Raw genomic sequence first — 12,220 nt, 5'->3', positions numbered from 1 at the left:
CATTAGTCCTTTAAGAATTTTTTTTATTTTTTTTATTTTTTTTTTTTTTTTAGATGCCTTCAAAGTGTTGTTGCTAGGCAGAATAGTTAATCTTCCCTCTTCCTGCACCTAGGTGCTTAAGCTTCCTAACCTACACCGCACAGACTCCTGGGAATGTAGTGGGTGTAACTTTCCAGGAGTCTGTGCACTCCCCAGTCTCGAAGAATCATGTGACTTGGACAGTACAGGTGCTGAAACCTGATCTGAAACCTATTACACTGCTTGTGCAGCACTGAGCATGTGCGAGATCTGCAAGGCTGAAATCCAGGAAGTCATACAGTCTGGCTTCATGATGCCCACACTTAAGATGGCCCCAGTCAATTTCTATTTTATAAAGTGTCTAAATGCTGTAACAACCTAACAAAACGGACCTTAGTTTACAGACTAACTTTACTAGAATACATTAAGCTTGTGTATTACAGGGGTATTTATATTTAAAAAGTGAAATTGTGGCCGGAACTCTGCTTTAATGAGAAATCTTAAGGATTGCATTATTTGGGCTGAAATCCACCCATGCTTCAATATGAGAAGCTGCAGTAGTAAAAATCTTCCAGGATTGTATCCTGAAAAGGGAGAAGTGCTTTGTGTTTTGTATTTGTTATGCTTCTTTTCTTTTCTTAACTAGGTGGTATTGTGTATATCAGTTGATGTATCCAAAGAGTATAGACAAGTGGAAAACGTCATAAAACAAGTAAGATCAAGCTCATTCCAACTATGCTCTATTTGATATGACAATTAAAATGGTTTCCTTGGTAAATGACACGTCATCCCTAAAGTATAGTGACTATTATTCCTAAATTGGACCTGGGGTTTTAAAGGACTTTAATTGACCAACTTTTTTTTTTTTTTCCATTCACCTCTTGGGCGAAGTTGATATTACTGTGCAGCAAATGGCCTAACTAAAGACATTTGGACAAAAATTTGTATTTATTTTTTATTTTTTTATGCCTGTTGCTATGTGGTCCCTTCGAATCCTCCCCCCTTCCTCACCTGACGTAATTTCCCTCAGCGCCTCTGCTCGCTACTGCTCCTGGCAGATGTGTCATAATTTTCCAGCAGTCAGTGAGCAGCGCCATCACAACAGAGTGGACACTTCCAACGATGCCACCCGTTGTAATGGCAACCTGTATTGTTTACAGCGCCGCTACGTGCTATAACTGCGCATGCGAGAGAATGGGCGGTACATGCTGGGAATACAGCAGCGCCATATCCCGGAAGAATACGCTTGTGGGCTTCTGCTCACAAGTAAGATGGGAATCCCCAAGAAAGAGAAATATAAGGTCTTTTTTTTTTTTTCAATTAATATCTTCTGAAAGCAGCACTAGTGACAATAATTCAATTTTATTGATATGCATTATGCAAGATTAATAATTATTAAACAAAGATGTGGGTGGAACTCCACTTTAAGAAAGATGTTCATTTGTGCAGAAACTAATAACTTTTTTTTATTATTTTTTTTTTTACTTTAGGCTCAGGAAAAACTAGGACCAGTTGATATGTTGGTGAATTGTGCTGGCATGGCAATTGCGGGACGATTTGAAGAAATAGAAATTGGTAAATTTACTGTAAGTAGTATGTGGTGTGTTTTTTTTGTTTCATTATGATCAGTATCCTATAGTGTGCATTTGTATATCAAAAAGGCATGGCATATATATATTATTTTTTTCTGTCACCTTTTTAGTGTATACAGTGCCTTGTACAGTGCCTTGAAAAAGAATTCCTACCCCTTGACAGTTTCCAAGTTTTGTCACCATTTATATGATGGACCAACACAAAGTGGCACATAATTGTGAAGTGGAAGGAAAATTATAAATTGTGTTGTTTTTTTATTTATTTATTTTAAATTTTTTTACAAATATGTGAAAAGTGTGGCGTGCATTTTGTATTCAGCCCCCCTGAGTCAATACTCTTGTAGAACCCCCTTTCACTGCAATTACAGCAGCAGGTCTTTTTTGGGGATGTCTCTACTGGCTTTACACATGTAGAGTGCAATTCTTGCCCATTTTTTGCAAAATAGCTCAAGCCTTGTCAGATTAGATTGTGTCTAAACAGCAATTTTCAAGTCTTGCTACAGATTCTCAATTAAATTTTAGGTCTGGACTTTGACTGGGCCATTCTAACACATGAATATGCTTTGATTTAAACCACTCCATTGTAGCTCTGGCTGTATGTTTAGGGTCGTTGTCCTGCTGGAAGGTGAAACTCCGCCCCAGTCTCATGTCTTTTGCAGGTTTTCTTCTAAGATTTTCCTGTATTTGGCTCCATCCATCTTCCCATCATCTCTGACCAGCTTCCCTGTCCCTGCTGAAGAGAAGCAGATCTTGCCTCTGCTTTCTTCTTTAGAAAGCTCCTCCATGACTTCTTGGCACACATCCTATATAGGACATTAAAACTTTTAGTAGAATGAGGAAGTACTTCAGCAGCTGTCATCAAACACCCTGCACCTGCCTTCCTCCTCCAGGAGATTGCTCCTTTTGTACTTTCATGCTTCTCCAATGCAATCATAGTCAGTTAGCCCTGTTTTCCCTGAATACATAGCCAGTGTTTTCCTCTAATCGCTTGCTTTGCATCTCTCCTTCACCCTGCATAGATTTTTCATTTGGCAGAGTGTGCACACTAAAACAGGAGAAGCTGTTGAGCGATCAGGGAATGGCCACCTTTTATACACCTAAAAGAAACTAGTTGCGCTTTCGTGCCATTAATTAATGGTGCCCCAAATGCAAAAGTACATTTGTCGAGTGCAAAAATGCATGGTAAATGTGCAAGGTGCAAAAATGCTCCATAGGCTATTCTGCCGCGTGTAGCACAGTCTATTGGAATCACTAGGCTGCAGTTTGCGTGTCGCCGGAAAAATGCACCAAAAAGTGTGCTCCCGCTATGCTTTGTGTGAATGGGGCCTGAAAGTGAAATTGGGGTGTTTACACTCTCTCCCCTCCCTGAGCTGGAACTAAATTTCAAAAGCATTGACTATTCAATATCTCCCTCCCCATTTTTTTATTGTATGCTACTGCAATGAGTCTTGGTACAATGTCTCTTATTCAGTTTTAAGAAACTGTACAGCAAAATTGAGATGTAATTGATTTAGCACATAATATGTTCTGCACTGTGATGGTGCCAGGGAAAGTATTTCACCTGTCGGAAAAGCCATCATTTTGACTTATCGGTTAGATTGGGTTCATATTCATTTGATTTTCTATCCAAAACTTGCTCTGTGAATAACCTTGTTCTGTGCATTTTTTTTCATGCCAGAATGGAAGCACTTCTAGCATAATTTGGGGATACATGTGTTGGTGAAATTTGCTGTCTCATGCTCCAAGTCTGTTTTTTATGCATGCATTTATTTTAAATTACTATTTGCGATTCACACTGCTATCTTTGTATTTTTTTCATGTTGTTTGTCTCTTCTGTAGAGACTGATGGAAGTGAATTATCTGGGCAGTGTATATGCTAGTCGTGCTGTGATTTCCACTATGAAGGAACGGAGGTTGGGAAGAATTGTATTTGTGTCTTCTCAGGCTGGACAGCTGGGATTATTTGGCTACACTGCATACTCTCCTACCAAGTTTGCTCTCCGAGGACTAGCAGAAGCACTACAAATGGAGGTATGATGAAAAAAGCCCCTTTCTCTCCTTTTTATATTGTCCTCCTTTCACAGTTCATATTATTATCTCCTTATGTTGTGCCTTTGAAAGTAATTCTCTAGATCTGCGAGGAAATTAAGCAACAGTTTTGTGCCAGCAACAACCCTATTGTTACCAACACTGGGGTAGATTCAGCAAGCAATTACGCCTGCGTATCCCATAGATACGCAGCGTAATTGCTAAGTAGCGCTGGCATAAGTCTCTTATGCCGTCGTATCTTAGGGTGCATTCTGACGCTGGCCGCTAGGTGGCGCACCCGTAGTTGTCAGCGTAGAGTATGCAAATTGCATACTAACGCCGATTCACAAACGTACGCACGGCCGGCGCTCGTTTTTTACGTCGTTTGCGTACGTCGTTTTCCCCGTAAGGCTGCTCCTGCTATTAGGAGGCGCAGCCAATGGTAAGTATGGACGTCGTTCCCGCGTCGCCATTTTCAAATTTTGTGTCGTTTGCGTAACTCGTTCGTGAATGGCGGTGAATTTACGTTCACGTCGAAGCCAATGAGGTCCTTGCGACGTCATTTACCGCAATGCACGTCGGGAAATTTTCACGACGGAGCATGCGCAGTACGTTCAGCGCGGGAACACGCCCCCTACGGGATCATTTAAATTACGCGCGCTTACGCCGGCCCCTTTTTACGAAAAGCCGCCGCAAATTACGGAGCAAATGCTTCGTGAATGCAGCGTAGCTCCAGTAATTTACGGAGGCATAGCTTAAAAACGATACGCTGCGCCGCCGTATCAGTGCGCGCCCCTACCTGAATCTGGGCCACTGTTTAGAACAACCAGCTTGGAGTCTGCTAAAATGTCCACTGCTTATTGCCATTCTGTTTCTCATATGGAAAACAAACCTTAAAGGGGTTGTAAAGGTTTACGGTAATTTTTTATTTTCTAAATAGGTTCCTTTAAGCTAGTGCATTGTTGGTTCACTTGCCTTTTCCTTCGATTTCCCTTCTAAATGTTTTTTTTTCTTTGTCTGAAATTCTCACTTCCTGTTCCTCCTCAGTAAGCTGTTCTGGCTGACTAAACACCGCTCGGATTATGGTGGCAAGTTTACTGAGGAGAAACAGGAAGTGAGAAATTCAGACAAAGAAAAAAAACATTTAGAAGGGAAATCGAAGGAAAAGGTAAGTGAACCAACAATGCACTAGCTTAAAGGAACCTATTTAGAAAATAAAAAACAAACCTTTACAACCCCTTTAAGCCGCTTCTGTTTAGCCACCAGCATTTGATGAGGTTTACCCTCTTCTTTCTCCAGTCTAAACCACAGGCAATCTTTGATTTCTTTCACCAATGATCAACAGTTGGTTGTGTAATCTTGCGGAAAGTGTTCACAATGTGGTCAGTTGTGACACTTTCTTCCATAAAGAACACATGACGTGAGTGCAGAATTTTGTCCATTAGGTTTTTACTAGTATGCGAATCTGTGCACCTGAAACATCTTCAGTTTGGGGATTTATTTGATGATTCCCATTTGTGCTTCTTGAAGGGTTATGCAGCTTTCAAGTCAACCTTTTCTCAATGGAACCATCAGCTTCTTTCTCATGCTTGCAGTCTAAAGGGCAACGTTCTATCTTTTCAGTGACTGCTCATTCTTCCAGGCGTGTGAGTGATTCTGGGCTATTCAGCATCAGACTTTGGTAGTTCATATTTGTAAAGCTGCTACTTGGTCTTTGGTATACTTCATTTAAAAAAAAAAAGTTTTAGCAAGTGACCTGTAGAACCTCTTAAGACTACCTTTTTGGACCGTGTGTTTTTGCAGGCTGCAGCCTGAGGTTCTAAGCCATTTTGGATTAGATGTTTTGGGGCATTTCACTTGTTGCTATGTTGTCCTCCCCTCATATTCAATGCTTTGGGACATCCCTTTCATGGATATGAAGATGCTCTGTGTCTGTGTATCTAAACAATATGGGAATTTTGGTTTACTGGTAAAATCTGGTTTCTCGGAGTACATCATGGGACACAGATCCTGCCCCTCTTTCTTTGTGGTTCATGGCTAGCTACAAAAACTGAAGTCTTGCCTAGGAGAATTTCCTGTCTCCTTGACTTGGTTTTAGTATCTTTCAATCTATGTACAGCACAGCTCAGATTGTGAGAGGATGAAGTGACACAAGAATCCAATAAGTTGTGCTGCATTACTCATTTGTTAACCAGGCACATGCTCATAGGAGAAGAAAGCAGGTTAATCGGATGGCTGATTTTCCTTTTTTTTTTTTTTTTTTTTTTTTTCAATATAGAGTTACAGAATGGGGTAAGGGCAAGAGCTGAACATGGTAACTATGTATGATCTTGTGCCCTGCAATACAGGGCTGTGCTGTGTGGTAGAGCTGTAAACCTCGGAACTTGATAGAAAAACATTAGATATTTTGGTAGGTGCAGCAGTTGCCATTTTTCTAAATAACAGTACCGTATGCTAAAAAAACAGCCCCACATGATGTTTCAAGCTTCACTGGCCAAGTGACCCCCTATGGCTCCGGCCGTGGTTGACCCTGCCTCCAAGCAGGTGTGGTTCCGGATTCCCTTCAAGGGTTCTTCCCTCTTTGATAACAAATTCGATAGGACCATAACTTGAGTCACGAGAGGCAAGTCTGGGTTCCTGCCCCAGGACCGGCGCCTGCAGAGCCAGAAACTGGCTTTTCCAAGGAAACCAAGTGCGGATCGTGCCAGGGAAGCCCGTAGCTACAAACCCCGCTCAGAGTTCAGGAGAACCTGGATATCAAGGCATTCCTCTTTCCGAACACTCTCTGAGTACACCCATTGGTGACTGAAATGCTACTAAGTATTTTTTGAGATTGGGCCCGCTCAGACATACCAGGTGGGGGCTCACCTTCTCCGCTATTGGCATCTTTAGGTGGCCTGAATTCAAGACTTCTGAACCGTCAGAACAGTATACTCTGGCCATGTCTGGACTTTTTCAGCAGAGCTCCCAGGCTCAGATTTGTTCCCCTATGCCTTTCATTTTCAGAAGACAAAAGACAAACGCTGCTGTCCTACGTTGATCACAACAAAACCTGGGGAATGCCCAGGGAAAAACCAAGCCTCCTTACCGACCAGCCTGCAGAACAACCAATTAACCTGTCTAACAGTATGCGTTAAAAACAGGGGTTTTGTCTGCACGCATTTGCAAACACATGCGTGAGCCACAGAGCCGCGCCAAGGCACCCTGTAATCTGTGGTCCTAACACTAAACAATGAGCGTCCCCCACAGTGGAGGCACATGTCCTACGTTGATACTCTGGTCGCACAGGGAGCGGCCGTGCCCATTCCAGACGAGCTGATGTTGATGGATTTAAAGCGGGGGTTCACCCTATCGACGGAAAAAAAAAAATTTTTTTTTCTTTTACCTTAAAATCAGGCATTGTAGCGCGAGCTACAGTATGCCTGTCCCGCATTTTTTACCCCCGTACTCACCTTGTAGTCGTCCATCGAAGATACCGGGGAATGGGCGTGCCTATGGAGACGGAGGATGATTGACGGCCGGCTCTGGCGCGTCACGCTTCTCCGGAAATAGCCGAAATAGGCTTGGTCTTCACGACGCGTGCGCATAGCCTGTGCGCAGGCGCCGTGAAGAGCCGAGACCTACTCCGGCTGTCTTCGGGGAGAGTGACGTGCCAGGGCCGGCCGTCAATCATCCTCCCTCTCCATAGGCACGCCCATTCCCCGCGGGAGCCGAAATCTACGATGTCCGAGTACAAGGTGAGTACGGGGTTAAAAAAATCGGGACAGGCATACTGTAGCTCGCGCTACAATGCCTGTCTCGATGGTAAAATGTGTCGGGGGGGGGGGGGGGGGAACTACCGCTTTAAGACGCATATTTTCATATTCCTGTAGTAGAAGAATTTCGATCGTTTCTTAGCTTCGCCATAGGTCAGCTCCACCTACAATTCACCGCCTCACCCTGTTTTCAAAAGTCTTATTGGCGTGGTAGCCCTTTTGAGAACCAGAGGTATTCGTCTACACCACTATTTAGATGACCTTCACCTAATGTCTCAGGACAAGAAGTAGCTTCTGGAACACAGGGGTCAGGTCATCTCCACCTTCCCTTGTATTTCTCAGGGCTCAGTTCAACACAGTGATGGGCACTATCTCTCTGCCCAAAGAGGAAGTCTTATTTGTCTGGGACGGAATATGGGTGGCACGTTCTTCATCTCATCTCTGTGCCCAGCCATGTCTAAGAATTATTGGCACCATGGTTGCCACAATTCCCATGGTGAAGTGGGTGCAGTGGAGAATGCGACCTTTCCAGAAGGGCTTTCTCCAGCAATGGAGGCCAGACAACAAGAACCAACACATCTGCTTAACGCCATCCATGACACAAGGCTTAACCTGGTGGCTTCTGCAAAGGAATCTCCTCAATTGCCACTCGACTGTTCCCATCCCATTGGTCACAATAACCACGAATGCCAGCAATCGGATAGCACAGGGCAGATGGGACTTCCCTGCTCATGGGATAGTCTCGAACATTCTGGAGCTCTGTGCATTTTTTTAGGCATTACAGGCCTTCCGTCACCTAACCTCAGGGTCTCTAGTGATGCTCAGATTGGACAACACGATAGTGGCCTGTGTGAGGAAGCAGGGAGAAACCCCCAGTCGGTCTCTGTTGAGAGAAGTCGAGCCAATCATGACCTGGGCTCAGAAGAACCTGTCAGCGATCTATGTTCCCGGGGTCCAGAATGTTCAGGCAGATTTCCTCTTGTGAGTGCTGCTGGACAACGAGTGGGCTCTCCACAAGGCAGTCTTCGAGTGGAGTTTTTTTCAGGGCCTATGCCTTTTCTCTCATTCCAGTTATACTCCAGTTCCTGTGGAGACTCAGAATAGAAGTAGAGGTAGTGGCGATAATCCCATATTGGCCCAACAGGCCGTGGCTGACACTACTCAGGTTCCGGGATCCAATTCCCCTACCTCTGACCAGACCTGCTGTCTCAGGGTGTTGCCTTACATCCAAGCCCGGCTCACCTGCACTTGAAAGGCTTGGCTCTTGAGAGGAAAAAAGAGGGGGATTGGGACTTGGATGGGTTTATTTGTCTAAAACACATAGCAGAGCATGCGATTTTGAATGTATACATAACAGTAAACATATATGGCAATAAGCATATAAAAAGTATGATGCATAAACCTTGTATAACAACTTTGTTCCTCGCATTATTAAAAAAAATCCTCATAAAATAGAATCATTAAACCCGGGGTAGGTCCTGCAACTGAAACTTGTAGCATCTGTGTAAGCCCGAGACGCCTTTCATGGCATTATTGCCAATCTTCAGGGGCGGGTGCCTGTGTGGTAAAATCTGCAGAAGGACACAAGTAGAATATATAAGTTTTAGCATAACACCCAAATAATGGGAGACAGTAGGAGAGATTGGAAAAAAGGGCCATCTCAAAAAAACGTACTAATTTCCAGCATGTGAGGATGTGCAAACTGGAACGCACGGGTTGCTAAAGTTGTCTGCAACTGGGAACTGAGGTAGGGCCGGTGGGAAAACCGATGGCATAAACATGTATCCCAGGTGCCTGGGGGCTCCAATCTAAATGAGATAATTAATGATATTAGTAAAACCCATATGGGTAAGTAGTAAATGGGCTATGGTAAAAGCCCTTAGCCCAAGTAGTAGCTGGGGATAATAAAGAGGCATTTGTTAGCCTGTATGGAGATGAGGCCCAGTAAATGGGTATGTGTAGAGCAGGATTGACCTGCAGCTGATAGCCTAAGTGAATATTCCCGATATCAACCACCCAGCCAGACCAGCGTCGCGCTGGCATTGACAACAGGAAGGGGTGTCCGGATCACAGTGGCCGCTCATTTGAAACCGGGTGGAGCTTCCCATTGGTCAGCCAAGATGACATGACTCGTCCGAGGTGCCGACGCCCCCATATGGGACGGATGCGTGGCGCCGATGCTATGAGGAAAAACCGCCCACCCTTCGCACTCGAACTGAGTGACCAATGGGGGGATAGGAAGGCACCCGAGAGCATCGCAGCTACCGGAAGTGCAGGCAAAGGCATCCCCGTAGTCCCTCAATGCACACCCAAAACATGCTAGAATAGAGCAGAAAAAAGATATGTCTGAAAAAATCAAAGCTAAAATTGCCCTCAAGGGTATGAACCACAATAAGTTGGATTAAAAACAATGCAAAGAGAGTAGTAGCCCAACCCAGAGTCTGTCATGCAACCTCCATCCCTAATGCACGAGAAAAAAAGGGGGTTAGGGATGGAGGTTGCATGACAGACTCTAGGTTGGGCTACTACTCTGTTTATGGTTTTTGCATCATGCTTTTTATATGCTTATTGCCATGTATGTTTACTATTATGTATACATTCAAAATTGCATGCTCTGCTATGTGTTTTAGACAAATAAACGCATCCATATTATACGGTCTATCTTTGAGTCCTCTCATGCATACCTCATTTAAAGTCACAATCCCCCTCCTTTTTTTTTATACATATAACAGGGATGGAGATATATGTTTACATATTTCTCATTCAAAGTCCCATACCCCCCCCCCTTTTTTTTTTTTTCTGGTTCTTGAGAGGGGGAGGCCTTAAGCTGTCCAGAGGATGCCATCCCTACGCTCTAAAACGCTAGGAGGAAGCAAGTGCTTACAGTACCCCAGCAGTTCAAGACGTCCTGAGCTTCTTACAGTCGGACTTAGATTTGACCCTGTCAGTCAGTCCTCTCCGGGTACAAGTCTCAGCCATATCAGTTTTCACTGAAGTGTCCTGGTCCAGACATATTTATCCACCAGTTCTTCAGTTCTCGACTTCTTCTCGGGGCTCCAGTCAGGTCGTGACAAGACACACTCGGTCAACGAACTCACTCTCAAGACTATCTTCTTGGTAGCCATCACATCGGCAAAGAGTATCCGAGATCCGGGCTTTGGGTTCGAAAGAACCATTTTTAACCTTCTTCCCAGACAGAGTAGTCCTAGTTTTCATACTGGGGTCAAACCCCAAGGTCATATCTGTTTTTCATGAGAACCAGAAGATTGTTCTCTCCACATTCAGATCAGTTGAAGACTCCAATGTCCACCCACTTGACATGGGGAAACTCCTTGAAGCGATATCTGGAGGCCACAGCTCTCTTTCGACAGTCTTATTAATTACTTGTCCTTTTTCACAGGAAGGATTAAAGGGATGCGCGCCTCGCCTAGGTCCATTGCTGCTTGTATCGTTCAGGCAATTTAGTGGGTTTTTAAAGAGATGGGCTTGACACCTCCAGAAGCAGTGACTGCGCACTCAACCAGAAGTGTCTCTACATCCTAGGCAGCCTCATGGCACGTCGCTCCCAAGGTGATCTGCGGGGCAGCTTCCTGGTCTTCAATTAATACGTTTATGACTCATTACTGTGTAGAACCAGCTGCCTTATCCTCTGTTAATTGGTTTACAAATTCCTTGCTCAGCATCTGCCCACCCAGGTGTGTATGGCGAGTTATTTCCCAAGCGTATGCTGCTATGGAGTCTGTCAGGAAAATGGAAAATTGTCTATAAAATACTTACTGTAATTTTCCTTTACTGATGCACTCCATGGCAGCAGGAGTCCCCTCCGCAGTGTCTGAATAGGCTAGATACAGACTGCAGCTGCTGGCTCAGAGCAAAGATTTATGGGAGTGGGGTCATATAGGGTAGGAGAAGAAGAGGGGCTAAACTCAAACATATGCTGCCATGTCTATCGGGAAAGAAATTACGGTAAGTATTTGATAGATAATTTTCCATTTTTTACGCACTATATGTAACAAAACACTGAAGAAATTACACTTTGCTACAATGTAAAGTAGTGATTGTACTGCTTGTATAACAGTGTAAATTTGCCTCCCTGCTTCCTCACACAGGCCAAGTGTTTTTTGTTTTTGTTTTATGCAGAATTACGTTCCAAAAATAAATATGAACAACTTAATCAGTGGAGCATCATTGGTGTAACCTCGCCAGTGCCCATCAATGCAGCCCCACCAGTGCACGAGGATCAGAGAGGAAGAGGAGAGCCGCCCGGGTTACACAGAGTGGGGATCTCCCACTGTGATCCAGCTTTGATTTGAATTACCCCGGTGGCTGTTGTCATACGAAGTCCCGCCTCCTGGACCGGCTCTTATAATAGATGCCACATGTCCCATTATCAGACCAGTGTGCTGTCTATCATAGGAGGCGGGGCTTCATATGACAGTGGATTCATATCAAAGCTGGGACTGAGCCACCTCTCCTCTTCCATTTTTACCCTGCTTCCCCCCCCTCCCCCCCCCCCCCCATCTGAAGCAGCTCCACACTTTCCCTCAAATTTTTTGTATTGCTCAGACCGATTCGTCTAACACCAACCATGCTACATTTACACATTTCGGTCGCCTAAATCCACTTTCTTCCCCATTCTGATGCTCTGTTTAAAATTTAGCAAGTTGTCTTCACCATGTCTAGATGCCTAAATGCATTGTTGCTGCCATGTGATTGGCTGATTAGCAATTTGTTACCAAACAATTAAACAATTCACCTAAAAGTTACCTAAAAATAAAAAAAAGTGTATGTGTGGTAACACTTTGCATATAAGCTGCCATAATTGGT

The 12,220-nt window shown here is 44.1% G+C and overlaps 1 protein-coding gene across 1 annotated transcript in view; it reads left to right on the top strand.

Moving 5' to 3' along the window:
- KDSR (3-ketodihydrosphingosine reductase) overlaps window positions 1–12,220 on the top strand; it is a 37,304-nt gene that overhangs the window by 14,073 nt on the left and 11,011 nt on the right. The window contains exons 5-7 of the mRNA XM_040353607.1: window positions 665–730; window positions 1,509–1,604; window positions 3,450–3,641. Coding sequence (XP_040209541.1) covers window positions 665–730; window positions 1,509–1,604; window positions 3,450–3,641 — 354 coding nt within the window. The remainder of the gene's footprint in view (window positions 1–664; window positions 731–1,508; window positions 1,605–3,449; window positions 3,642–12,220) is intronic.

The sequence above is a fragment of the Rana temporaria genome, chromosome 5, assembly GCF_905171775.1.
Source record: "Rana temporaria chromosome 5, aRanTem1.1, whole genome shotgun sequence".
In the NCBI taxonomy this organism is placed as follows: Eukaryota; Metazoa; Chordata; class Amphibia; order Anura; family Ranidae; genus Rana; species Rana temporaria.
This window is presented reverse-complemented; position numbering and strand designations above follow the sequence as displayed.